Genomic DNA, 26,098 nt, shown 5'->3' on the forward strand with positions numbered 1-26,098 from the left:
GTCACAATACCTGCACATAAGCAGAACAAGCTCTGTAGTCTTCATGTTGTTGAGGACTTTCTTCATCAGACAATTTCGCCACCATGATCATATGAAATGTTGGTGAGGTCTCCACAGAGGTCCAGCATAACAGACACATCTGCTTTGGTCCTACTTACAATCTCAGAAACTCCCAATACATTTCTCTTTCTTGCTAAATGTGTAGGACAAGTTGTCAAAGAAAACAGTGAAAAAACCCACCAAGCTTATAGCCGATTCCTGCCAGAAGAGGGGCATCATGAAAATGTAAGAAAAATAGCCTGAATAAAAAATGCTGGACTTTTTTTTGCCCCACAATCCTTTGTGCCATAATAAAAATCACCTTTAATCTTATTCCAAGGGGTCTCATATAGCTGATTTCACTGCAGCCACACATACATTACTGGCTTGCCAAGCAGAAAAAAATTTACTGTGAATATAAAGGGTAATGAAAGTACTTATAACATCTGAGAAGTATAAAAATGATAGCTGAAAGACTTACATTAATATTGAAACATACACCTTTACTCTGACCAGGAAACTATCACAGGCATAATGCCAGCACAGATCCAAGGTTTCCATTTCTCTCTTCACAGAGCCAATTTCCCGGAGTCATATTGCAGGACAGGCAGGTATTGGAATCCTAAAATGAATTTTAATCAGGATATTGAGCAAATAGCCAAAGGAAAGGACATAAATTCATCCATAGTGGTAAAAGAATCTCTATCTCAAAGTTACTAAAGCAGATTTTCCTCTAAAATGATGTAAATCTGAAATGATTCTATTGGTTTCGACAGAATTACCCCCAGTTTGTACCTTTAGGTCACGATGCAGTTTATTAAGGAAGTGCACAGAAATGTGCACATCTTTTCCCATAAAATTAGACAACAATATTTTTTTTAGCCCAGTAGTGAGGCTTTACAGCCAAGCTTACATGGCTAACATTAGGATTGAGATTACTGTTCACATGAGCAAAGACCAACTTCTCCATCACGTAACTCAGCAACAAACTTCTCTAGGAGGCACAGGGTGCAGGTGGGATGCTCAGGGACTGTCAGTGTAAGCCTAAGTCAGTGCTGCTGCAGACTCTTTCTCCTTGTGCTTTCTCTTTACTCTGGTCCTGGTGCTTATCTGCTCCATGACTGAAACTGGCTGAACAGTAGCCTAGCAATAAATAAGACAAAAAGAGAAGGGAAAAAAAAAGGGGGTTAGGTTTTAGCCAGTGCCTCAGGAAATCTGCCATGGAACTGTTATTTATGACTGATATTTTAGCACTTTCTAGATACCACTGTCCTCCCACCCTTAGCACCGAGTAAATGTGAGATGGCATCAGCCCGTGCCGCAGAGTTCACATGGCTTAAACCTAATAAAAACGAGCACGCTAGGGTTCTAATTCACCCTTTGCCATTTAATTTGGCTAACACCCAGCCGGGGCCAGGCACGGCTCCGCTGGCCGCCCCTCAGCCCCACGGATGCCAGCACACCCAGCCCCTCGCGCCATTCCCAGCCTGCAGGGGTCCAGCGGCCAGGCCCAGCCGCGGGCACCGGGCCGGGGCGGCTGCCCCGGCGGAGCAGGGCGGGGAGCCCCGCCGGGGAGGCCCGGGCCGGCCGAGCTGCAGCCCACGGCCAGCGAGGGGCTGGGGGCGGGGGGGCGAAGCTCTGGGGATCGGCAGCCCCCGGGAGGCGCAGGAGCGGGGCAGGGTGACGTGGGTTGAGCGGCGGCAACGTCCCCTCCCGTTCGTGTGCCGACGGCCGCCAGGCACCGCAGGCCGCAGACCACCCGCCCCCCCCGGCCACGGCCGAGCCCGCCATGACACCCCACCGCGGGCCGCTCTGCGCGCCCGGAGCCGGCTCGATGGTGGGGGCGGCGGGTGCGGTACCTCCGGGCCGCCGGGGGGCGCGGCGCGGCGGGGCGGGGCCGCGGCGGGGCGGGCCGGGGCCGGGCGGAGCGGGCGCTGCCATGGACGCGCTGTGCCGGGCCGAGCCCCGGCCCCGCCGGCCCGCCGCCGCCTCCCCGCTGCCCTGGGCCCGCTTCTCCGCCTGGCTCGACTGTGTCTGCGTGGTCACCTTCGACCTGGAGCTGGGCCAGGCCATGGAGGTGCGGCCAGGGCCGGGGGGCCTGAGCGCAGGCAGGGCCGGGGTGTGTGGGGCGGGCCTGGGCCCGGGCAGGGCCGGGAGCTGCGGGGAAGGGGCGGCAGGCAGCGGGTGGGGGAGGGGAGGGGAGGGGAGGGGAGGGGAGGGGAGGGGAGGGGAGGGGAGGGGAGGGGGCGGGGCTGGGCTGGCGGGGGGTGAGGGGGGCTGTGTGGGGCAGGCGGCGTCTGGGCGAAGGTGTGGGTGTGAGGGGCTGGGGGCAATGGCGGCTGGGGGCGGGCGGGGCGGGGCGGAGCGGAAGGGCCCTGTGCCTGGGGAAGCGGGGCAGAACGGGGCGGGGGGGGGGGGCTGCCGGGTTGTCTCCCGGGATAAGGCTGTGGTGGCGGGGGGAGGCGGTGTGTGGAGCGGGCAGGGGGCTCGGGGGGCCGGGCAGCACCTGGCTGTGCAAGGCCGGGAGGAGCCAGGCCAGCCCAAGGTGCTGCTGTCTGTGTGCAGGGGCCGGGGGGCTGGGGAGGGGGGGCTGAGGTGAGCAGAGGGGTGCAGGACTGCCGAGGGGGAGGGGGCGGTGGGGGAAGGGCTGTGGAAAGTCAGCCCGTGGAAGGGCTGGTGTTAGGGAGCGGGGGGTAGGGGTGAGCCTCGCTCAGAAATACAGGTCTGGGGTGTGGGGTCAGCAGGCGCTGAGGGGGGGTTGAGGTGGACATCGTAGGACAGTGATAGGAAAGGAGTTGGGAGATGGGTGGCGAGAGGGGGAGCAATGGGGCGAGGAGGGGGTGCAGTGGAGTGGGGTGCTGAGGCGGCTCTGTCACCCTGAGGACCTGTGGTGTCGGAGGTTTCCCAGGAGGTCTGATATACCTGTGGGGGTCATTGAGGGGCCAGAGAGGATGAATTGGGAGTGAAGAGGCTGGAACAGTTTTTCCTTATTCCCTTATTGCCTCTGAAAGAGGATTTGAAGGGAGTTAGAGCCTAAGGCTTGTAAGGTGGCTGAAGGCAAGAGCTGGTTGGTGTTCTAAGAAAATGCTACATAAGGAGGAGGGGTAGGTCTGTATTATTCTGAACCTAAGGCATCGTCTCAAATTTCTTGATATTTGTTGTGTGATTGTGGGAAGTACTCCTCACTTTGCCTTTGTATAAGGAGGTTAACACTGTTTTTCAGAGGATCCGGACTAAATTTTTAAAGTCATGCTGAAGCTTCTGAAAGGAATGTAAAGCAGTAGAGATCAAGTTAGCCAATTGCTCCTTTGTTTTCTTAAATGCTCGACTATGTTTCTTTTCATGAAGCCTGAAAATAAATAAAATCAAGCTGCTGTAGACCTAAGTTTCACATGCTCTATAGTCTTTCCTGCAAAACCAGACCTGATATACCCCAAAAGGGTATGAATACTGGGATAATAATTAGCATTTACAATTTAATTCTTCATAGGTGTGTTTTAAAATATAGCTACAAAGATGCTCTCTTACTGGTTTTATTACCTGCCTAGCATTATAAGGAGGCGACTTTGTGATTGAGGTATGCAGTAATATGGTTTGTTAATCCCTGGAGAGGTATTTTTCTTCTTTTTCTTCCTTTCCTCTGTTTTCCTCCTTTGCCTGCAGAAGTATTGATGGGGAAATGTTTCTCATTTGGCATAAATGACCGAGAAGGCTGGGAACATCTCAGCATCTGGCCTGAGCAATGACGCAACCCCACCTTCACTTTTCCTTTGGTTGTGCGTTGTGGATTTCTATCTCCGAGTAAAGGGTTTGGGCAAGGAATTGGGTCTGCGTTGGGTGAGATGCCCAGGAAGAAAGCCAGGCAGAGGAGGAGCTGTGTAATAAACATCCCATGTTCCGTTCTGGGTGGGGTTGGAAAATTAAAAAGCCTAAGCTGTTAGCATCTTACGGGGGGATTCCAGGTAAAATTATTTTTAAATGTTGAAAAAGTGTAAATGTCACTATTGTCAGTAGTCAAATGGTGTCATCATCTTCCTGCTTATTTCCTATTTCCATCTGTTGCCTTAGTTTTTTTAGATTGGGTCAAGATCCTGCGGCTTGTCTCCAAGCAGGCAGATGTCTGCAGCTGAGAAGAGGGAGTTTTATGATTCGGGCTCTTGACTGCAAGTTTCTGGGTTGAAAAAATGCGTCTATGGCACCCAGCCCTGTGGGACTTCAGTCCTGGCTGAGTTTGTACGGGAAGTTTGCTGTAGACATTACCAGATCAGTGTAGCTGACTGAGATTAGATCTTGACAGAGTGCTCTGTGGTTTTGTGGATGAATGTATATCCCTCTAAAGAGTGATTTAATCACAGAGGCTGTTCACAAACCAGAGGATTATACAGAGTGACAGGCTACAAATACTTAAAATAACTTGTGCTACCTCACATGCTCACAGCAAAGTGAGTTAGGAGGAGGAGTAACCTCCCGTTCTGGAGGTTGCACCATACTTCTACATGATCTCTGTAAATCAGTGTGTGAAGATGCAGACATACCAAGCGTAGTCCAACCTTAGGGTGTCCCCTGCAGTTCCACTTTAGAAGCGGGCCTGTCTCAGTCACGGTTTCTGTACTGAGACCTTGTCATTCTTTCCTGAAGATTACTTCTTCCTGAGTATAGGATTCTTTCCAGAGTAAACATCTCTTTTCTTCCCTTGCTGCCCAAATCTACTTGGAAGCTGCATTGTTGAAGCCTGATTAGTGCGTGTTGTCTGTCTGTGCTTCAATAACACTGAGTAGAAAGGTAAAATTACCCTGGAGTGGGGTAGGCTCTGTGGATACAACTTCACAGCCAAGAGCTTGTTCAAGGTCTGCTTGGGTTTCTGAATATTGTATGACTTCTGTTCTGTGAAGTCATCTCGCGGTGTAGATATATCATTGGCCTGAAATTCAGTGAGTCCCACTCTGCAGCTGTTTAAATACACAGTAGAAAAGGTGTTACAAAGGAAAACACAGGTTAATGTAGAAGTTGGGTATAATTACTGTTTCTGCCTCATCCACCAATTTACATGTCTTCAAATAGTCAACTACAGATGGCAGAAACACCAGGGAGAGAGGAAGACACGTTTCTGAGAGGAACCTCTCTGGCTAGCAGTCTGTGTCCCACCGGAGCAGCCCTCCCCACCAGCTGCTTGCCATCCAACCCTGCAAGGGCTCTGACTTCTCTGGTGCTGCTGTCATAGAAACGCTGAAAATTCATCCCTGTGGTTCTGAAATATCCCTTTTCACAATGGCAGTGGCTCCTCCCTCCCCAAGCTTTCCCAATCACGGGCACTTTGTGAAGCTGGGTTACTTCAGAGTCACCAGAAGTCATTTTCTGGGATGTTCTCTGTGTTGCTATGACAGCAGCAGAGCACTTGGCACCCTTGCTGGTATCAACAGCAAAGCTTTAGTGCAAGGATCTGTTTTCAACAACATGTGTCGCCTCCATGCTTGTTAATCCACTATTGATGGGAGAGAGCATTACATCATAAGCTATGACATAATTTGAGCCCTTTTGGACTACTTCTGAGATATACAGAGACTTTTATAAATAAAAAGTTCTTTTTGTTTGCTGTCTTTTTGCTTTTGAAAAGTTCTTGTGGCTAGGATTCATACTATTTCAGAGTGTGTTTTTAATCTTGTAAACATTTGGAGATTTCCCCCCACCCCACACATAGAAATACGTCAGACAACATGTTATGCTGAAAGGGAGGCAAAGACATAGAAGATAAGGCCTATTTTTCAGAAACATAATGTCTGAATTTTTGGGTCCATCAGCGCTTCTATGCTCAGTGAGAAGCATCTGAGTATGGTTCACCCCCGCCTGCCCCCCAAATGCTGAGCACACATCTCCAAGTGAAACATATGCTTAGTGTATCTTAAACTTGGACCCACAAAGGAGCTAGGAGCCATCAGGATCCATTTCTGGTCTGATTTGCTTGCAGAATGACCCCCCCCAGAAAAGGCAGCAGGAGAATTAGAAGTCTGCCTTGACTCTTGAACTTAAGTTTAGATCATCAGATCTGAGCTTGCTGCGATGCTATTGCAGAAAGCACGATGATGTGAGATTCCTGAGCTTCTTGATGATTCAGCATCAGATGTCTAGGTCTCTGTTCCTGGTCTGTCCATTGTTACATGGGAATTAACAAAATAAATGTTTGTATGATCATTAAATTAGTCATAACCACAATAATTTATTCAGTCACCTAATGCAAAAATACAGCAAGCAGAGAAGTGTTTCTTCTCCTGTGGTGTAGTTGTAATGCATCCCTTCATGCTTCAGTGTCTAAAAAGCCTTCATTCTCTAGTTGTGCCTTCATGTGCTGCCTCGTCGCTGTAGCTTGCATGTGATAATTTTGCTCCTGTATTTTTGTAGCTTTCATCTTTCAGAGACGCTTTAACCAAAGGCTAATCAGTGTAATTTTTAATTGTTAATTTGGCTCACTCTCTGAAGTTGATTAGATGACCTTGCCAAGGAATCAGTGGGGAATTGTTAGAGCAAAGCGAGCGAGCTCAGTGAACTTCCAGCACTCTGGCATGGTGCCACCGTTGCTTTTTATAGACTTGTAAGAAGAGTTGAGCACTGAAGAGAGCTCCTGATTTGAGTACCAGATGACTCGCACACTGACCTGAAGCAGTTACTGCCTGGGAGCTGCAGAAGTCTGACGAGCAGATCTCCATTTTTCAATTCATTCAGTGCTAGTTTCTTTCTCCTCTGCTTATTTAAAGCCACCAGCAATTTCTGCATTTCCCGATCAGTAAGTGCTGTAAACACTGTATAGGTTACCTCTGCAGATTTGTAAGTACTTTGGTTTCTGTCCTTTGCCCAGTGACATGTGAAACTCATTCTTGCCATAGTTGTGTCATTTCTCACTTCTCAGTGCGATTGTTTCTGTAGTGGACCTTGCTTGCAGTGCTGCCCTCAGCCCTGACCTGAGAAGTCTTGAGTTCTCTTTTATTGGGTTACAGTAAATGCAGAAACAGTGTTATCAGCATTTACATAGTTCAGCTGCAAAGCTAGAGTCTTTAACTAGATGCTTTAAAATTCTTGTCGATCTCCCTTATCTGAAATGCTTGATGATAAATTGGGTGTAAGGCAATTCAGCTGTCACTGGTATGCTGACAAAGCATGAATCTTCCAGCCTATGCCAGACCCACTTTTTTCTGTACACAATAAGCCTTGGCTTGTCTTTCTGACAACAGATCTCAAATCAGGGAGGCTAAAACACAGCTCTGAATCCCCACAAACTCCTGCTGCCCATGTTCTTTTTGGTTACTGTGAACAGCATCTCTAGCCAACCAGGCACTCAGGAGTGTTAAGTAACCGTTTTCACTGTGGAGGCTAGGATATACACCCAAGTCTGTGTCTAACACCAGACTTCCTATTGTTTACTGTACGTAGGATATATTGTTTTCTAATCTCTTCGTACGGCTAGAACCATTGTCCACTCTTGGTTATTACTGCCTCCTTTCCTCTGCCCTTGAGGATGGTGATCTTCCCCTGCCTGTATCTTGGCAGAATGCTACTGCAAAGGTTGTTTCCCCAGCCACGACTGTTAACACTCTCTGTGCCATTCTTCAGTGGTTCTTTCCAGACCTCACCCCATCTGTGCATAACTTCATTTTTAAAGCCATTCTTAGTCTGTCTTTACTGTCTTGCCTTCTCATTTCATTGCTGTGAAGTCTGTTTCTACCTCCCAGCAGCTCAAGATGCCAGCCTTCCTCACTCCTTCGGAATATTTAGTGGGTTTAGTGAACTGTAAGGGGTTTTTTTTAGCAAGATTTAAAAAATGAAGATAAAAAGTGACCCCCTTCCAAATGACAACTAGTAATACACAACAAAGTTCAAAACTTTCTCTATAGGACATTATTCTGGACAATTTTAAAACTTGTATTTAGGTGCAAAATTGAGTATTAATGGTTTCCAGACTTGGAGCTTGGAGAGTTAAGTATATGTTAACGTAATTTCAAGCAGCATTGGAATAGTCCTCTCCTGCCTGCTTTAGAGAAAACAGATGTTTGCACATCAGGAATGTGTACGGAGAAGTTAGCAGCAGGGTGGTGGGGCTGTTTGTTTCCCGAGCTGTCAACTCTCAAGTTAAAATCTAAGTAAAACATAAGTCATTTGGACTGTCTCGCAATCTGCTAGAATAAATAGAATCTGTGACAGGCTCAGTGCAGTGGCCTGTTGGGAGTCAGTTTGTAAATGGGTGGATTTACCTTCTTGTAGGACATGCTACTTCAGGAAAAATAAGGCACTTAACTGTATGGAAGCAATGTTTATAGATCTATGTAGAAGATGGGGGAACAGAGTGGTTGACGTACTGGCTCTTGCCTCTTTTGCAGTTGGTGTATCCGTATGACTTTAGGCTAACGGAGAAAGAGGTAATAACTATTTTATATTTTTTCCCTCTGGTTTTAAAGATATTGAGTAGCAGTGATGGAGGTTTTCTTATTGCGTGTTTTTGTTTGTTACAGAAAACTAGTATCTGCTACTTGTCGTTTCCAGACTCCTACTCAGGTAGGTAGCATCTGTTGGCCTTGCATGCAGCCTGCAGGATGGTTTGCTGCTGTTATGAAAGGAACGGGTGCATGATGGAAAGAGTGAGTCATCACCTCTAATGCAGCAGAGACTGATGGGCTGTATCTTCTAGAATGGTGACATCAAGGAGCACCCAGCCCTTAGCTCTGAACAGAGAGGCTTCTTGTCATTTTGATTGCTCTCTCCATCTAGAATCTGTGATCTAGTGGGTGACCGGACAATTTCTTGGTAAGCTTGCACACTCATGGTTCCCTTGTGCCAATAAAATATAAAAAATAGTCATGAAGGATGAGTTCCCTGAGGTTTGCAGTTGTTGACTGTCAGCATTTCTGCGTTTGTGAGTGAAGTGCTCAGGGAAGAGAAATATATGGGCAGAGGATGCTTTCACAGAAGAAGTATTCCCAAAGTTTGTATTTATAAATCAGAAAGGTGGCAGTAAGAAATAAGCATGTTAATTCATCCTGCTACCTGTTTCTTTAAGAAAATTCCTGACTATTAGTTTCCTACAGCTTTGTCCAGTTCAGGTTTAAATGTTTTTAAGGATATACTTTCACTAGTTTTTCAGAGCTTAGTGAATACTCAGGCTAAATGTCCCTTTTATTGAAGTAAGTTATTTACTAATAGTAATATCTTCATAACACCCCCACCCCACCCACCCACCCACACAATCTTTACTCTTCTTTGGAGCATGGCACCTGCGTGCAGTGGGAAGGGAGTATGTCCTCTCACCAGTAAGTAGCACCTTACTTGGTTTAGCCTTGGGTTTTGTTCAGTGAGCTTAGCGTGTTTAACTTTCCTTACAACTGACCTCTTTGTACATACTCAGCCCTACTCCTGCCCATCCTAAACAAATGATGAAAACTGAGGACTTCGTGCTGTTTCTTTTTTCTGCTATACAAAGTATGCTTGGGCAGGGTGAGGAGTATAGTTGCTAGAACTGTTGTGCAGGGGGTTGTCGTTTAAATCTGTGTTTGTATGGTCTTGGATTAAGGCCATTTGCAGGTTTTTCAGTAGAGTGGATAAGAAGTGGTGGCTGCAGCTACTCAGGATTGATAATACTGGCCAATGTCTGTAAGTTTCCCAGCAACCCTGGCAAGGTTTAGCTTAATGGTATCAGTTCTTGCGTGTTCCTCCTGTCTTGTACTGGCTTTTGTGGGTTTATGCTGTTACTCTGCATTCTCAGTTTTGGAGTTCCTTGTAAGTCAGCATCCCTGTTTATGTCAGCGTTGCAGATTTAAGCAATTTCCAGCTTTCTCTGTACTGAAACTTCTTCCTGAGCATTTGTGATCTTTATCTCAGGTGGTCTGGGAGATACTCAATTTAGCTTCCGCCTTCGTCAGTCTGGGGGACAGAGGACCACTCATTACGAGGATGATGGCGAGTACAATAGAGAAGCACCCTTAACACTGCAGGTCAGTTGCATTTCAGTGCACTACTTACACCTGCTAAGCAAAGAGTAGTGTTAATGGGTTAAAAGCCAAATATACTTTTGAGTTGTTTTCTGTGTATTAAATACTCATTTTCTCTGGCTGTGGGAATAGTCAGAAAAGGAGAAAGCTTTTAGCACAGGGACTTACTTCCATGTTAACACTCATAGAGGGCTTTGCTGAGAATCCGAGCTACTCTGAGAGATAGAACTGAATCAGGGCGTACCCAGATTAAAGCAGTGGTCATGTCTAGCTACAGCAAAAAGACAAATGATGGCACATAGGTGAGATCCAACAGAGTGCACAGCTACCTGTGCACGTTTCCATGAGGCAAGATAAGAATATCCTTGTCAGTGGTAAATTAACCGTTTACCTCTTTTTGTTGAGTGATGGCAGTTCTTTTCATTTGTTGCAGGATTTACGTATATAAAACCAGCCACAGTAATTGGCATGCCACAAATCCACAGTTTGGTTTGCTATGTGCGGGCTGGTTTAACCTTACCCAAGCACTAATACCAGGAGTGTCCATTAGTTGTGTTTTTTCTGTCAGTGAACTGTCCATTTCATGCAGAGAAAGGATGTGCTCAGCACTGTTGCCTCTTTTAATGGAGCAGATGGCCGTCAGATCAACTTGTCCTCTTCTGCTTTCTCCTTTGAGATGATGCTTCCTGTGCATGTGCCTTTTTAACACTTCTGCAATCTTTTTGTGATATGCAATCCAGAAATGGGTTGCTGGTCTGAGAGGGAGTAGGAGGATTTCTTTTCCTGAGTTCTGATCTAGAGATTTTTCCAGCTTGCATATATCTTTACTGCTTTGTAGCAATCGGGCACTGCCTCACAGATTCACCTAGCTTTGAAGAAGTAAAGGAAGCAAAACTGCCAAAGTGCTGGATTCTGTTGTGGAAAATTAACCACAGAATCATAGAATGGTTTGGAAGTGACCTTAAAGACCATGTAGTTCCACCCCCCTGCCATGGACAGGGACACCTTCCACTAGACCAGGTTGCTTCAAGCCCCGTCCAGCCTGGCCTTGAACACTTCCAGGGATGGAGCAGCCACAGCTTCTCTGGGCAGCCTGTGCCAGCGTCTCACCACACTCACAGTAAAAGAGTTTCTTCCTTAGATCTAATATAAATCTACCCTCTTTTAGCTTAAAACCATTCCCCCTTGTCCTATCACTACAGGCCCTTGTAAAAAGTCCCTCTGCAGCTTTCCTGTTGGCCTTTTTAGGTACCGGAAGGCCGCTCTAAGGTCTCCCTGGAGCCTTCTTTCCTCCAGGCTGAACAGCCCCAGCTCTACCAGCCTGTCTGCCTAGGAGAGGTGCTCCAGCCCTCTGATCAGTCTCTGTGGCCTCCTCTGGACTTGCTCCAACAGCTCCATGTCCTTCTTACGTTTGGAGGCCCCGGAGCTGGACACAGTACTGCAGGTGGGGTATCATGAGAGTGGAGTAGAGAAGGAGAATCCCCTCCTCAGCCTGCTGGCTGCACTTCTTTTGGTGCAGCCCAGGATAGTATAATATTTGGGAAAAGAAAAATGCCTTAAACTACGCGACTTCAAAAAATGATATTAAGTATGGTCTTTGCGTTTGGCACTGATGACTGTCCTTCCTCCTTGATGTCTATGGGAACTTAGAAGGCATAGCATGTTTGAAATGATTGCTGGGGATTTGTATTAAATCTGTTTGTTTTCATGGGTGCTACGAAGGAAGCTGTGTGCTTCATCCTGAGCAAAGTTTGACTGGTACTGCTTTAAATGCCTGACTAAAGCGGAGTGCAGCGGGTATAGTAGGGTACATTTCCTCCTCTCAGAAGATGATGTATTCCTTCCTCAACAATACGTTATCCTTCAGTTGGCAAAGAAAACTGACAGTCAGAGCGAATCAGCAGCAGCAAGGGGTGCCAGGATGAGCTCAGTGGGTTGGCTTAGCTGGTTGTGTTAATGGAAACCTCCTTGATTAACCCTTTAAATGATGGCCCTAAAGGTGCTGCAGAAAGGGGCTGATGAAAGGTGCTACGTGGAGGCTGTAATTTTTTGTGAATTTAGTTGTTTGTATCTCCTCTCTACCCATTTGGTAAACTCTTCCAGATAGCTGAGCATGGATAACTTTGGTAAATAGCAGGGTATGCTGTAATTGTATCATAGCAGGAGTGAGGTATGTTGTTTGGTCAGTGGCTGAGGGAGTTTGGTGATAGCAGTAATCAGTTTCTAAATAACAGCATTGTTGGTCTCTGTTGCAGCGGGAGTCAGCTCATTACTTTGGTTATGTATACTTCAGGCAAGTCAAGGACAGCTCGATGAAGAGAGGTTATTTTCAGAAGGTGAGTACTGAAACCAGATAGCTTGCTACTCTCAACTGGTACATAGCTGTAAAAAGGCACCTATCCATAGCTGTAAAATAGCACACTTCCTACGTGACACCCACAGTGTTTCTGCAGGAAACAGCAAAGGTCGTGGGGAACAGGAATATGTGGAAAGTGTAATTCCAAACAAACCTGGAATGGGTTGCCATGGTGCGTTAATCACATGAGCAGTGACCTGCTGTCTGAATCATGAGATCTGGAAGTACTCGAACATTTGCTTCAGTACCTACTCTAGTGTCACAGATAGTGAGAGGATATACTTTGTTATTGCAGTCTGTGCTAGTTATAGCTTAACCCTACTCTCATTATTGCTTTAATTTTTCTTCTTCCTAGTAGCCATCTGGGAATGGATTTCCTGCTGAGCTGATTGCTTCTAACTAGCAGCAGCGACACTGCTGGTACCTCACCAACCTTGTCTCTTACCCTGAATTCCTTTGACACAGACACTGCAAAAAATAATATAAACTGCATGTTTATTTCAGCATAAATATGCAGAGTGCTTTGTATTATTCAGACAGATAGTTATGATCACTGCCTGAAAGAGTGGAATTTCAGTCATCTTCTAGAGAAGGAAAATATTTTACTTTGACCTTAAGATCCATTTTTCTCCATAGATCCATGGAATTACTCTTCCAGTAGTGTTTTTTTCACATCAAAAGATCAAAATGCCATCTTCTCAAACAAATGACCTTTGAAAACCTGTCCTTCAGGTATCAGATATCAGGACTGAATTGGAAAATTTGTAAAAAATAGTGATATATTTCACAAAGAAGCATTAGAAAGAAGCCAAAACAACAACAAAAAGCATTGCTGGAAACAAATCAGCATTATTTCAAGTTACTTGGTTCTTCCCCAGAATTCCTTTATTTTGCTTATCTACCTAATTTCAATTTCAGCGATCTGCTTCTTTGCACTTCGCTGTGTGAAACAGCTGTTTTGTTAGCTTTGAACCTACCAGCAATTATTGTTATTTTTCCTCCAGTTGATCTTTTGCTAGGTCACAATCTCATCCCTCTTAATTGCCGTGGCTCCCTGGTAGAAGCTGCCAGCTGTGCTTATTCATTAAACAAAAAAACCCTTGCCTGTGTGGATACCTAGGGTCTCCCAAAGCCTGAAGGCTTTACGACTAGGTAGCTAGCAAGAATTCCATCGGTAAAAGTGCTGCTTTTGAGCTCTTTCATGTTTTTGGTGTTGGTTTTTAAGTGTAGCTCTCAAGTAAGCAATATAAGCATATGCTGTGCTAGAAATTATCATGTCAGGGGGACTCTGACTCCTAAATGTGCCTTTTTTCAGTCTTTGGTGCTGGTGTCATGCCTTCCGTATGTGAACTTGTTCCAGTCACTGCTGCAACTCATCGCTCCAGAATACTTTGACAAGCTGGAGCCGTGCCTGGAGGCAGGTAAGCAGTCAGATATAGGAGGGAGGGTTTGCATATTGAAATCTTTTAAGAGGTTTTATCAGGAGGTTCCTGAAAGACAGTTTAAATGTTCCAGATTAGTTCATTCTGGAACAAATTCCAACAGGGAAAAACTTTCATCCAAGTGGTTGGCTTGTCAAAATTATAAACAGCTGTAAAGCATGCATTAATGGGAAATGTCTGACAACCTTAATAGATGATGCTGTTAGTTTTGCATGCAATGTATTCCCTGAGAGAGGAAAAAACCTGCTAATGCTACATCTCTGTCTAGGTCTTTATGGCACTGTTCAAGTTAATCATGATTTATCAACAGTATAGTGCTGCTGGGCCTGCACTGGGAACAGTGCAGTTACAAACAGTGTTTGTTTGTAACTAGCCAGGGGGCACATGAGCTATGAATGAGTGATAATTACATTGACAGAACTCATAGGACCAGCTGAATTACCTGTATTGACCTTCAGATTAAACTTTTTCCTTTACCTGTGTCCCTGCAGTGTGCAATGAGATTGATCAGTGGCCACCTCCTGTGCCAGGACAAACTCTGAATCTTCCAGTGATGGGAGTTGTCATTCAGGTACTTGTCACTGGTGATCTGTGCTCAGCAGCAGGCTGAAGCAAACTGGGAAGGGAAACGTATTCCCATTTCTTCTAGGTGTTAAAATTGCTCTTTACTCTAGGTTCTTTCCCTTTAGTCCTAACCTCTGTGCAATTAGAATTGGTAATTAAGAAAACTTTCTCATGTGGATGGTTGTCAAGGAAGAAAGCAAAGTGTGTGTGCATGCTGATTCCATCTCCCTGGATAATATGTCTGTTCTCAATTGTAATCTAGGTGCGAATCCCGTCAAGGGTGGATAAGCCAGGATCAAGCCCAGTGAAGCAGTTCAATCAAGAGGTGAGATGAAGTGTGGCATGACACAAGCCAGTGATGAGCAGAATCTAGACTAAGGAAGGAGGGTGGAGAAGAACTGAAACTCTTTCAGCCTTAATCCTGTTTGAAACCACTTTGGCCCGGTATTAACGTGGTTTCAGATACCCATCTGGTTCAAACTGCATGCTCTCATGCCTGTGTCTTTCAAAACAGAGCTCTCTGCACAGAATTTGTGTGCTTCGAGTTATGTATGTGCATTTTTCTCACAGTTTTTGTTCACCATGCCTTTCCTGGGAATTCATGCATAGGTAGGTCTCTACGAGACGCTGCCTTGGTCTTCTGTGTTGTTTTGCAGCATTTGCTGTCTGAGCATCTTTACTGCTTTGATTTAGCTTGGGTTTTGATTCTTGTCCATTTCATCTTTTCCCTTTTTCTCTCCTTTGAATAATGTTGTTATCTTTCACAACTTTTGGTATCCATATTACTAAACCTTATTGTCTCTATCTCTATCTTAAGTTCTGTATTCTGCCAGAGGAGACTCTGGAAAATAAAGGAGCAGACATGGGAAGTCTTTCACATCTTGAAAAGAAGAGGTTCTTGATTATCTTATAGGAAAGGAAATTTATCTGGACCTTGAATGCTCAATCCAGATCTGTTTGTGGCTCATACCTCTAAGCATTAACTTTGTTCTCTTCTTTTGTGCATATTGTAGAGGGAGCTACTTTGTGATTGATGTGGTCAGTTTAGATGGCGTTTCAGTCAGGATGCTTTCATTTACTAACAGGTTTGGGTTTGTTTCGTTTTTTTCCCCTCATTTAGAATCTGTTACCAGCCCCACTGGTTCTCCCCAGTATTCACGAACTGGATCTTTTCAGGTGAGAGTCACCATCCTTGCAACCCTCGCCCCTCCATCTGCTTTCCCCTCTCCCTGCTCAGAGTATCTTATAAATCATAGGGATAATGAAGAATCAAAAATCACTGCTTTGCATTGTCATTTAGAATGCTGGACTTGCAAAGCTTGTGCAGTGTTTAAACCTGTGTGCGCTGCCCTTAACACAACCTGCTGTATCCTGGTTAGAAGAGGGTTTCTTTTCTTGACCTTAGCTGGTGATCAGCTTAAGCTCTGAAGCATACACATTGTGTGTCTGAAGCAAACTTTTCAGCATTATAGGTGCTATTCTAATAGACATACATCTGCTGTAATCCATGTGCGTTTTACTTTGCTCTCAGTATGCCTTTTCACCTAAGCAATATGATCAGCAGGTTGCTTTACATTGTTTAAAGCATTTCCTTTAAACATGTATAAAATGGATGAGCAAGAGCATGTGCAAAGACATGTGGCATTCTGTTGTGGAATTCTAAAAATCAATCCTAGATTTCAAATTCCCAGATGGAAATGCATCTGGGTAGGCTTGTATGCAATAACTGTGCCTGATCTTTTCTGAACTGCGTTTCTAACCTCAGCGTATCATTCTTCCTTTCACTAACAGGTGTTTCCAGCCAGTGCTAATTCATATCCAGATGTTGTGGGAGCTGATGTTACTAGGAGAGCCAATTGTTGTAATGGCACCATCCCCTACAGTTTCTTCAGAAATGGTTCTGGCACTTACCAGGTAATGCCTGCAAATTCTGAGATACAGGTAACTGTAGTAATGAATTCTGGCAGCTTTTCTCTTTCAGATCCCCTCTTCTGCCAAATCAGTGGTGTTAGATTTAGTTTGCCTATGAAAGCATGTAAGACAAATAGCATAGCAAAAGAGTCATGCTCATATTCCACCAATGGTAGAGAAGAGTAAAAGTGAATCTCCCGTGTTGGGAGACTTGATGGCTCATATCCCTGAGGAACTTTGTCTCTTTGGCTTTGAACTCTGCTTTAGGAAAAAAAAAAAAGCCTGGAGCTCCTCCAAAGTGTCACCTCTGGCAGGACGAAACCACTGCTCTGGGATATAAACCTGATGTAAACACACATTCCTCCTTTGTGCAGTTTATATGGCAGCTATTCTATCTATTGTTACAGTTGCCTTGCTCCTCTGAGGTACTGTTGTGACTACCGCCCCTATTTTACTATCCATGACAGTGAATTTAAAGAGTATACGACCAGGACACAAGCTCCGTAAGTAGCCAGTAGACCCTTGCTATCCACTTGCCACTGCCTGTGTGAAGGAAACCCCGAGGTTAGCATTGTTCTGCTTTTTTCCCCCTCTTTCTAGGCCAAACATTGTTGTGGGAGTCACAAACCCTTTCTTTATCAAAACTCTCCAGCACTGGCCACACATTCTTCGAGTTGGGGAGCTCAGAATGTCAGGTAAGGGTGGAATCAAAGTCCTGTTGTGCTGGTAGACCGTGTTAGAGGCTAGTAGTGAGCTGACAGTCAGTTGCAGTGCTAGCTGTCATTCTATGCATCTTCATTCCTGTGAGAGCTGAGAAACCAAAGGGAAGTCTAGACTCAAACTGAGTTGGTGTGCAGTATGAGTGCAAACAGTGGTGAAGACAAATCGTTGAGAGGATAACTTGCTGTGTTTTTCTGAAGCATTAAGAAAAGAAGTCCTTCCTGGGCAGGAAAGAGAACATTGCAGAGAGAAGAGAGAGGTGGAGAAAGAGACTCTGATTATTATCTATAAAGCCAGGAAAGTCTCTAGGTTGAGGAGTTAATTTTATTGCAGTGCCTCCTTAACACACTCCTATTCCAAAATTTTAGCTGAAAAGTTAGCAGATGAGAAGGCTTATGTGAGGGTGGAGGTAAGGGAGGATATGATTTCAGATGTGCAAGTGTAGTACTGGATGTTCTTGAGTGTGAAGTCTCTCATGTGCGTCCTGTGGCTGTGAGGGTAGATTCAGAGCCTGAACTAGTCACTTCATGTCTTTTTATAGGAGACCTGCCCAAGCAAGTTAAGGTGAAGAAGCTAGCTAAACTAAAAACTCTAGACACAAAACCAGGTAAGTCCTTTTGTCAGACATAATTTCCTTTTGTTTACCCTTCCACATGGGAGTTCTGCAGGCATGCAAACATTGCATACATTATTCTTTGCATCTCAACAAATTGACATTTTTGTGTTATCATCTTACATTTGATCCGCTACACAGTAGTGGCATCCCCCATCTAATACAGAAAAACTATACATCTTTGTTTTGCAATTGAAAAAGCCAATACAAATTAATTGAACAAATTATTTTAGTCTTGGGAGAACAGCTTCTGATTTTGCTGGGTTTATTTTATGTACCGTACCTGCTTTTTAGACATGATGGATGTCAAAAGAACTTGCTTACCTAGATACAGCTATCTGCCACTTAACTGTTCATCTCAGGCCTGGCCATAAGCTGACTCCATTAAGTTATATCACCATAAGCTTAGCATAAGAAAGTCCTTGAGGGAATTCAGTGTCCTTTAATCGTGCTGTGAGTACTGGCTGCATTAGCAATTTCATAATTTTTGTAATATTTTTTAAATAATATTTGTAATTACACACACACAGCTGCCAGGGTTTGTGCTAGGAATTTCAGTTCTGTTATCCCTGCACTATATAATAGTGCCTCCTGTAGATGTCTGGGCAAAAATTTGTTTCTCAGTTCTGTTTTTTTCCTGGGTTTGTTCTTTCTCAATCTAGGAATCTATACTTCTTATAAAACGTTCCTTCACAAAGACAAAACCCTGATAAAAAGATTACTAAAGGTAAGCACTTTCCACTCTATCCTACATCCTGTATGTCATTATGGGAAAACTGTTCTGACAGCTTGGTTTAAACAGACAAAGCTCTCCAAAAGGAACAGTCTTTTTACAGCGTGTAATGATTTAGTCAAGTATAGTTGGACATGTTTATGATGCTGGTTTTAAATTTTTCACTTGATATTATGGATTAAATGCTGGTGCTAATGATAACCTAAGTGAGAACAGTTGTTATTTAAAAAACCCACCAAACTCTGAAAAACCGGATTCTATGTAGTGAAATGTGAGTGATAAATTTAACTAGAGAGTGGAATATGTATTTTGGGCAGTACAGCTTCCCAGACTGTACTGGGCTGGTTGCTGATAGCTGCAGCATTTGCAAATTCTGCATCTATCTGCATGATAAGAGAACAGCACCTTTGTGAATGCACTGCTTGTGCTTGCAGGGGATTCAGCGGAAACGCCCGTCTGAAGTCCAGAGTGCGCTTTTGAGGCGTCACCTCCTGGAGCTCACTCAGAGCTTCATTATTCCCCTGGTGAGTTGAGCAGAGACTTGTCAGGGTGGTGTAAAGGGGAGGGGAGGTGAACTGGGGATGCCCAAGTGACAAGTCTGCCCTTGCCCTCTTTTATTCACCTGTACCCAGGCATCTGTAATAGATTCAGGGTGTGGCGCTCTAGAATGTTTTACTCCATGGAAAGGAAATAAATGGCTCTCGAACACAAATTTCAGTAATTAGGATAAAATTCTGCAGGTTGCACATGCAGCACACTGTATGTAAAGACAGAAAATTGTTTCCTGCAACGTAGTAGGTGTACTCTGTTACTTGACTGTAATGCCAACTATTCACTCTTTTCAACAGCTAGTCAAAGCAAATATATAGGGAAGGGATGGGAGCCCAACATATTCCTCTTCCCATCTAATGCTGGAATCAAACCCGTTGCCAGTGTGAAGCCCTCCCTTTTGGCTTTGGGAAGCTTTACTGTGGAGCTTAAGAGGCCTGTCCATGTGGTGATCACCACCTTAAGGCAGATTTTAGCAAATGCTTCCTTTCAGGGCCTTCCCTGCCTAGTCCCAGTAGAAAGCTGGTAGTACTTCTTTGTTGCCTGTCCCATTGCCCCAGTTTGGCTCTTCCGCTTTCTTTTCTACGTCATCTCAGGAGGTAGTATGTGGGAAGACAGAGCATCTTCTCAGATTCTAGTCCCTCCTGCCAACTTCTTCCCGCCTGACCTTTTCTCGTATGGCATGCTTGGGATTCTTGCAGCAGAGTTTTGTGACCTAGCCCCTGGTGGGAAACAAGCTGGAACACTTAGGCTCATGTAACATGCAACTGTGAAGAAAAAAACCAGAGTATGAGGCTGTTGATTGGGCCTATGATGCATTGGAGCAGACTGTCAAATTTAGTGACCACACAAGAGGCTCCTTGATTGTTGTAATTTTTTTGATTATTTTTTTTGTTTTGTTTTTATTTCTTTTTAGGAGCATTATATTGCAAGTCTGATGCCTCTGCAGAGAGCCATTACTCCATGGAAGGTATGTTCAATTTTCCAGTTGCTTCTGCTTTCCTTTGACTGCGGGGATTGGGAATAGTTATGCCATATGCTGATCACATACTCTGATACTCTGTGTGAACTTCTCTCATTGAAGGGAGAAGGCTATTACTCCTTTTTTTAAAAAAAAAAAAAAGTTGAAACAAACATTGAGACAGATGCTTCCTGTTTTGCAGTAAGCTCAACTATTGTGAATCTAATTTGAATTTTACTAGCAAGGCTGGTTAAGATGTCTGTGCATTTTTTGTTCTCATAGTTACAAAGTCTGCCTTGTGCAGCCTCTTCCATTGTAAAAAACAGACCTCATTTCCCCCCAGTTTCTTTTGGGTGCCATGTAATATGGTTTCTCTGTTGTGCAGAATCCTCCACAAATTCGTCCTTTCTGTCAGGAAGATTTCATGAAGACCCTCGAGCATGCTGGTCCCCAGCTTACCTGTGTCCTTAAGGGTGACTGGTTAGGCCTCTACAGGTAAGGTTTTGGTAGTTACTTGCTTTATCTCTTTAACAGCTGGTGCAAGTTACAATGAACATCGAATCCTGAATTAGAATTGGGAGCAAAAAGGGAATTTCAGGGCAAAGACTGGTCACCTGAAAAACTCATGCCTATGAAGAACTGATAAACTAATAATGGTCAGGAGGAGCAAATGCAGGGCAGAATAAATCCTGTGTTTTATGTAGTCTCTTAAGTAGATACAGTCAGGTTTAGAAGCTGTCAACTCTCCACCTTCAGGAATTTAAACTAAATCCTCTCTGCTGGAGAGGAAGGAGACTCATCTCTGACATCAGCTATGTCACTGTCCTCCAGGGAATCTTTCTTTTTGAAGTCACTGGTCCTGGGCAGATGGGGTATAAAGACTTGTTGGTCTTCGTCCAGTAGTGGTTGTATGTATTTGTACAGCATTCAGGACAACAGCCATTGCATTTTTACTGTGTGATGGCAATGCTGTTAGAACACAAAAGGGTGTCGTTTCTTCAGGGTAGAATTTAAGAGAGCATGCAGGAGAGTTTGTCCATAGTTTTCATAAAGGATAGTTAGTTATAAATGGGGTGGAGAACACTTATCACAATATGAGTAGGAAAAATCCAGGATTTCGATACCCAGTGGGAAGGAAAATGGGAGATATATGAATATGGAAAAGGGAAAAAATGCCAGAAAGAGAGCAGAATCATTAATCATGGATTATTAGTATGTTTTGTTGCTGTGATAAAGTTTGTACCATTTTGTGCTTTAATAGATTCAGCAGAAAACAAGCAGTTCCACTCCTTATGATGTGGTAGACAGATTTAATTTTGGTTATCTAATATTTTGAAAAATTGTAACAAAGAACAAACTGTTTCAATAAATTGGTTGTGGTTTGCACGCAACTGATGTACATGCAGACGTTTACACATTCCAGGGTTCTCAACTATGTGAGGTTTTGTGCCTATACTATTTCTTGTGTTCCTAAGTCAAACCCTGAATTAAAAATTAAATCTGTCTGTATCACAGTGGCATCTTGAGATCTTGGCTGGGTTTAGGACTCCACTGTGCTGTGGAGAGTGCATCAGCAAGAGTCCTTGAAGCTGCAAAAAGAAACTATACAAACATCAGCTGAGTTCTTCTGGAAGTGCTCTCTGCAGGTAGCCTGAGGAAGTAGCCTGAAGAGATACTAAGTGGGCCACTCTTAATAGAAGAAAATGCTGAAATGCAGCATCTGAGGTATTCCGCTGTTAATGAAAGAATTGCAGAGAATGTGCTGCTAAAGTGGCTGTTACTCAGCTCTATGTGGCATCTTAAGCTTTCTCATCTTTTTTTTTTTCTCTGCTGACACAACCCTTCCAGTTAGTGGCTTTTCAATCCTGTTTTGAATTTGATCTAAAATTCTTACACTCTGAGATAAAAACAGGTATTGTGCTGCCCCCTGTTCATTTTCCTGCGTAGCTCAGTAAAAAAGTTTATTACTGTACTGCATTAGAGAGGTGTAAATTATACATCCTTTGATGTAGCCTAAATGATACCTTGTTTACGTAGGAGAAATGTAAATCACCAATTAGATGGGACTTAGTTCCATGCTAACAAATGATTGAAAGCTTTAAATATCAGGAAAGGAGAGGGAATTAAGCAAGATACTGCAGAGGAATGTGAATTTTTTTCCCATGTTGAACCATCCTAGTTAGCATAACTCCAAAGGAAAAGTGGTCCAAAATAAGGGTGCCGAAGGGCAGAGCATGGCACTTCTTGCATTGGCTGAGGCGTGATTTGATGCGAAGGAAGGTGAGAGCCTGGCAGGATCGCCCCTGTCTTTGGTGACAATCTGCTAAAGCTGCTCAGCTGTATCCTGTTAATGCCTGACAGAACAGAAGCCTCTGGAGTAGACAAGAAACGAAAAGAGCATATTAGCTCATGGTCCATCCCTCATCATACTGAATCAGAACGTCTTTTCCTCTCACATCTGTGTCTGCTGCGGTAGGAAGGGGACTCTGTGCAGAGGGAGCCAGCATGCTTCTCTGGATCCCCCTCTGTCCCCTCCTCAACATCACCTCTCTTTCTGCAGGCGTTTCTTCAAGTCTCCCAACTTTGATGGCTGGTACCGTCAGAGGCACAAGGAAATGACCCAGAAACTGGAGGCCCTTCATTTAGAGGCAATCTGCGAAGCGGTATGTTCCAGCTGCAGGTATTAAAACCGATGCCAGGTGATACCTTGACAGGTGTGAAACCTGGGAGATGAGGGCACTGCTGCCTTGGACCCTTATTGATGCATCTGGATTCCACACTGATGGATGGGGGGCAGCGCTTTGTGCCCGTGGGAATCATAGTTCTGCCTCATGTCTGTCAGTGTACGGGAATAACAGCAAATGTGGGGAACAAGAACATGAGGAACTCTGCTCCCCTACTTTGTTAGCCAGTGCAGGTCCTGCTCTGGCTGCTTCTGTCAACTATTTTTCATTCATAAGGCCCTTCCCAAGCCAACGGTGCCGGACTGGAAGCGTCATCTGTTGCTGGCTTCCTTAATGCCTAATGAAAATAGGTAGGATTTTTAGTAGTGACTACTGGTACAACTTCTTAAATTGAGCAGCTCCTTCAGCTGCAGCGCTTGTCTCACTGTTCAGCAGTGCAGGTCCTGGAGCATGGTGTGGGGAATGCCAAAGCTGTCTCCTTTTTCAGTGGGGCTAACTCTGGCAAATAGATTTAAATTCTGAGGGCAGCACAAGATTCATGGCGCTGACTGAAGGAGGGGAGTCCTGCACTGCCTGTGTATTGCTGCATCTTTCCTTGATTCTTCCTTTGCAGGCAAGAGCTTGATGCTGTCATGGTCAGAAAAGTGGGGAGAGCTCAGTCTTGCTCATTCAGGCTTAAGTTCTGCAAGAAGAGTTGTGAAAGAGGATGAGAAACCTCCTCCTCACTTTTATTTCAGACTTTACTTAGGGGTATCGCTTTGATCAAAGCTTCTGTAAAGAAGAAATGTCCCTGAAGAAAACTTATTTTCTCTCTTTAGAACATTGTGGCCTGGATGAAGGACAAGTCTGAGGTGGAGATTGTAGACCTGGTGCTGAAACTTCGTGAGAAGCTGGTAAGTTTTCCTCCCTTCATCTTGCACTCATTCCTTTCTGTCTGTATCTCTGTAGCAGGGAGAGACCAGGGACATGGATCACACTTGTTGCTTAGAAAACTGTTCTCAGTCCCTGATTAATATTGGCAAATGGGGCAGTCATGAAACTTTAGTGTTTGTGTAGAAAATAAAAGTTCTGACTCTTTTCATTTCCCTGGGGCTCAGGTGACAGTGTCCTGCCTGTTGTCTCATGCACTGCACTGAAGAGACAACGTGACATTTGCTCAGCCAAAGGCAAAGTGGAAAGAAAAACTGTGAAGCTATTTTAAAATTTCTCTCTCTCCCTGTAGGTAAGAGCCAGGTGCCAGCACCTCCCTGTGAAGGAGGAAACTCTGCAGCGGGTGGGCCTGTATATTGACACCATCATCGGCTCCTTGCCGGAGGATCTTCAGACCGTGCTGCACCACCACTGAGCACAGTGAAGAGACTGTTGGAGAAGGAAGGGCCCTCCCACCCTGCTCCAAGCTGTGGGCACCTGCAGTTGCATTTGGAAAGGAAACTTCTTCCCTGATGCAGCCAGCATGACCTGATCTGGACCTTGCTCACAGCTGTGTACGATTTTGAGGACGTGAGCATGTGGGTCAGAACTGTAGCAGAAACGGGGAACAGCATGCACTACTCTGTCTAGTCCTGCTTTGAGGAGCAGGAGTAAATGAGAAATTGCCCTGTGTGGCTGTTAGTAGGTCAGAAAGTGCCAGCCAGGCTTCCAGCAGCATGTGATAGGGTGTGCAAAACATTGCACATATATACACATCCACCTTTAGCGCTTGGGCTCTCAAAATTTCACCGCCATCATCCTGCCTGGAAGAGGCAGGACCAGTCCTGTCAGTGGTAGTTGTTTTCAGGACTGTTTCTGATGAGGGAGATGCTAGTCCCCCACATAAAAATGATATGAAAAAATTGTCCCTGCCTGTTCAGCAGCCTGACTCATGCCGGCAAGAGCTTCAGCTGTGATGGGAGTGGGAGGATGAATTGTTGGATGTGGAATGCTGTTGTTTTTTCCTCCTAGGCAGAGATGGAGAAGAAGGGGCTGGTGCATCTGCAAGGAACAGAGCTCTCCAGAGTTCACAGCAGGGTGCTGGCTGAATGGCAGTAGCTACTGGAGCTCCACAGAGAGGAGCTGGCCTCCAAATGTTATTTATTCTGATTGAAAAATCAAGTTTGTGTGCTCTAATAACGTACAAGGGAGCTGGAGCTCTGCCTTGGGCAATGACATATTTAATGTGGTCAGCCTGCTTGCCGATAACATTTTGGAGAATCTGATTTTTGCAACCTGTCAGCCTTGCCAAGTGGGGGCTCAGAGAGTGGCCCGTGCACGGGCTCCGCTGTGGGAGCTGCATGCTGGCCCTGTGCTGAGGCTAGTGAGGAGCAGTCGCTCCAGCTCTCACCACAACTGGTTCTTACGCAGCTTCCAGCTTGGTCATTCTGCTCCCATTCACCTCTTGGGAAAGACAGAGACTTGCATGTGCTCCTGAACTGATTGTGAGAAAGACTTGAGGCTCTGCTACTGGCTTTGGAGGCAGTTGCCCGATGCCTGAGAGCAGTCTTTCTGCCAGCTGCCTTGGAAATGGATTTACTGTAACCCCGGGGTTGATTGTTGCTACTGTAACTGCACTTCACCATCTGCCAGTCTGGCCAGGGCCTGAATGTTTGCCTAAAGAATGGGTTTTAGGCTGGCCCTGGCAGCCTGATGCACTTTTGTTCTGTAAGAAGCCCTGGACCTTTGCACATGCTAGGAGAGTTCAGCATTTCAGCCGAGACCTGCACCACGCTGTGGGCAGTACCCAGTGCTCTGGGTGGAAGCTGTGCTGTTTCACTCTGCCTGTTGCTGCACTGCCTCGGGGCTGGGGAGATGTCAGTGAGTCTTGGAGGTGGCTGAACCCTTTTTTCCTCCAGAGCCAGGCACAGACAGTGCAGGATCAGCAGAGGCTGCTCAGTTTCCCACCATCTCCAGCCTGGAAGTGGCCAAGCGAGGGGACACGGCCATACCTCCCTGTAGTAACAAATTCTGTACAATACTCCTTAGTGGCAGCCCTGCCTGTACAGTGTATATTCTGTATATAGAGTTTGTGTGTGTGTCCGTGCAATAGCTCTGCAGTGACTGTGGTGGACCGAAGCACTAATGTATAGTAGAAAATACTAGTTTAAAAAAAAATAAATTAAGCTATGTCTTGGTTTTAAGTCTTAGTAGATGAATTAATTTTAGGAATGGGGTTTCTCTGCAGAGGTGCTGTTGAGCTTGGTCATTCGTGGCCCTCGGTGTGGTGTTTTCTCAGTCTCCATTAGACATCTGGGGCTCTTGGTCAACATGGAGGCTCCTGTCCCCTTTGCCAGACTTACCTGTAGGGTTCACTAAGCCCAGCCCTGCAAAGGGCAACTCACACCTGCCTGCTGCTGCATGTCCCTCTGCCCTACGCATGGCACATCCAAGGCATCCACAAAGCAAACATCGCGTGGGGTGGAGGGTCCTGCGGTCAGAAGCCTTGGGACCAGCTTCCTGGGCAGACAAATCTCTTTCCTGAGTATCTTCAGAGTTCAGGTTCACTTCAGGCTGCTGTCTTTTCCCCCTCTTTGTACCCAGTTGAGTACTTTTGGCTTGTACGTGCTGGTTGCTGCTGTTGTG

At 45.2% G+C, this 26,098-nt stretch overlaps 1 protein-coding gene across 5 annotated transcripts; it reads left to right on the top strand.

Moving 5' to 3' along the window:
* The first annotated feature begins 1,940 nt into the window (after positions 1-1,940).
* DENND6B (DENN domain containing 6B) lies at positions 1,941-25,649 on the top strand. 5 transcript variants are annotated; one of them, XR_008747723.1, is made up of 21 exons: positions 1,941-2,116; positions 8,406-8,444; positions 8,538-8,580; positions 9,901-10,013; positions 12,266-12,346; positions 13,682-13,787; positions 14,300-14,379; positions 14,635-14,697; positions 15,493-15,548; positions 16,164-16,286; positions 16,691-16,786; positions 16,884-16,978; positions 17,545-17,610; positions 18,279-18,343; positions 18,784-18,873; positions 19,815-19,868; positions 20,245-20,354; positions 22,420-22,522; positions 22,820-22,893; positions 23,362-23,436; positions 23,766-23,904. XR_008747723.1 is itself a non-coding variant. In XM_055807641.1 (20 exons), exons 1-20 carry the CDS (start codon positions 1,979-1,981, stop codon positions 23,886-23,888), a joined length of 1,719 nt encoding a protein of 572 aa, XP_055663616.1. In that variant the 5' UTR covers positions 1,941-1,978; the 3' UTR covers positions 23,889-25,649. The 5 variants fall into 5 exon arrangements, 2 of the variants coding, with proteins under 2 accessions (XP_055663616.1, XP_055663617.1); XR_008747724.1 differs by lacking the exon at positions 22,820-22,893 and having other exon boundaries at positions 22,420-22,539; XR_008747725.1 differs by lacking the exons at positions 22,820-22,893; positions 23,766-23,904 and adding an exon at positions 21,375-21,584 and having other exon boundaries at positions 23,362-23,379.
* The last annotated feature ends 449 nt before the right edge of the window (positions 25,650-26,098 follow it).

The sequence above is a fragment of the Falco peregrinus genome, chromosome 6 (genome assembly GCF_023634155.1).
Source record: "Falco peregrinus isolate bFalPer1 chromosome 6, bFalPer1.pri, whole genome shotgun sequence".
In the NCBI taxonomy this organism is placed as follows: Eukaryota; Metazoa; Chordata; class Aves; order Falconiformes; family Falconidae; genus Falco; species Falco peregrinus.

Excerpts from the sequence above, each read along its gene's own strand:
- DENND6B (XM_055807641.1), top strand. The coding sequence starts at position 1,979 with ATGGACGCGCTGTGCCGGGCCGAGCCCCGGCCCCGCCGGCCCGCCGCC. Across the intron at positions 2,117-8,405 it reads AGCTGGGCCAGGCCATGGAG|TTGGTGTATCCGTATGACTT; the intron begins GTGCGGCCAGGG and ends CCTCTTTTGCAG. Across the intron at positions 18,874-19,814 it reads AGAGCTTCATTATTCCCCTG|GAGCATTATATTGCAAGTCT; the intron begins GTGAGTTGAGCA and ends ATTTCTTTTTAG.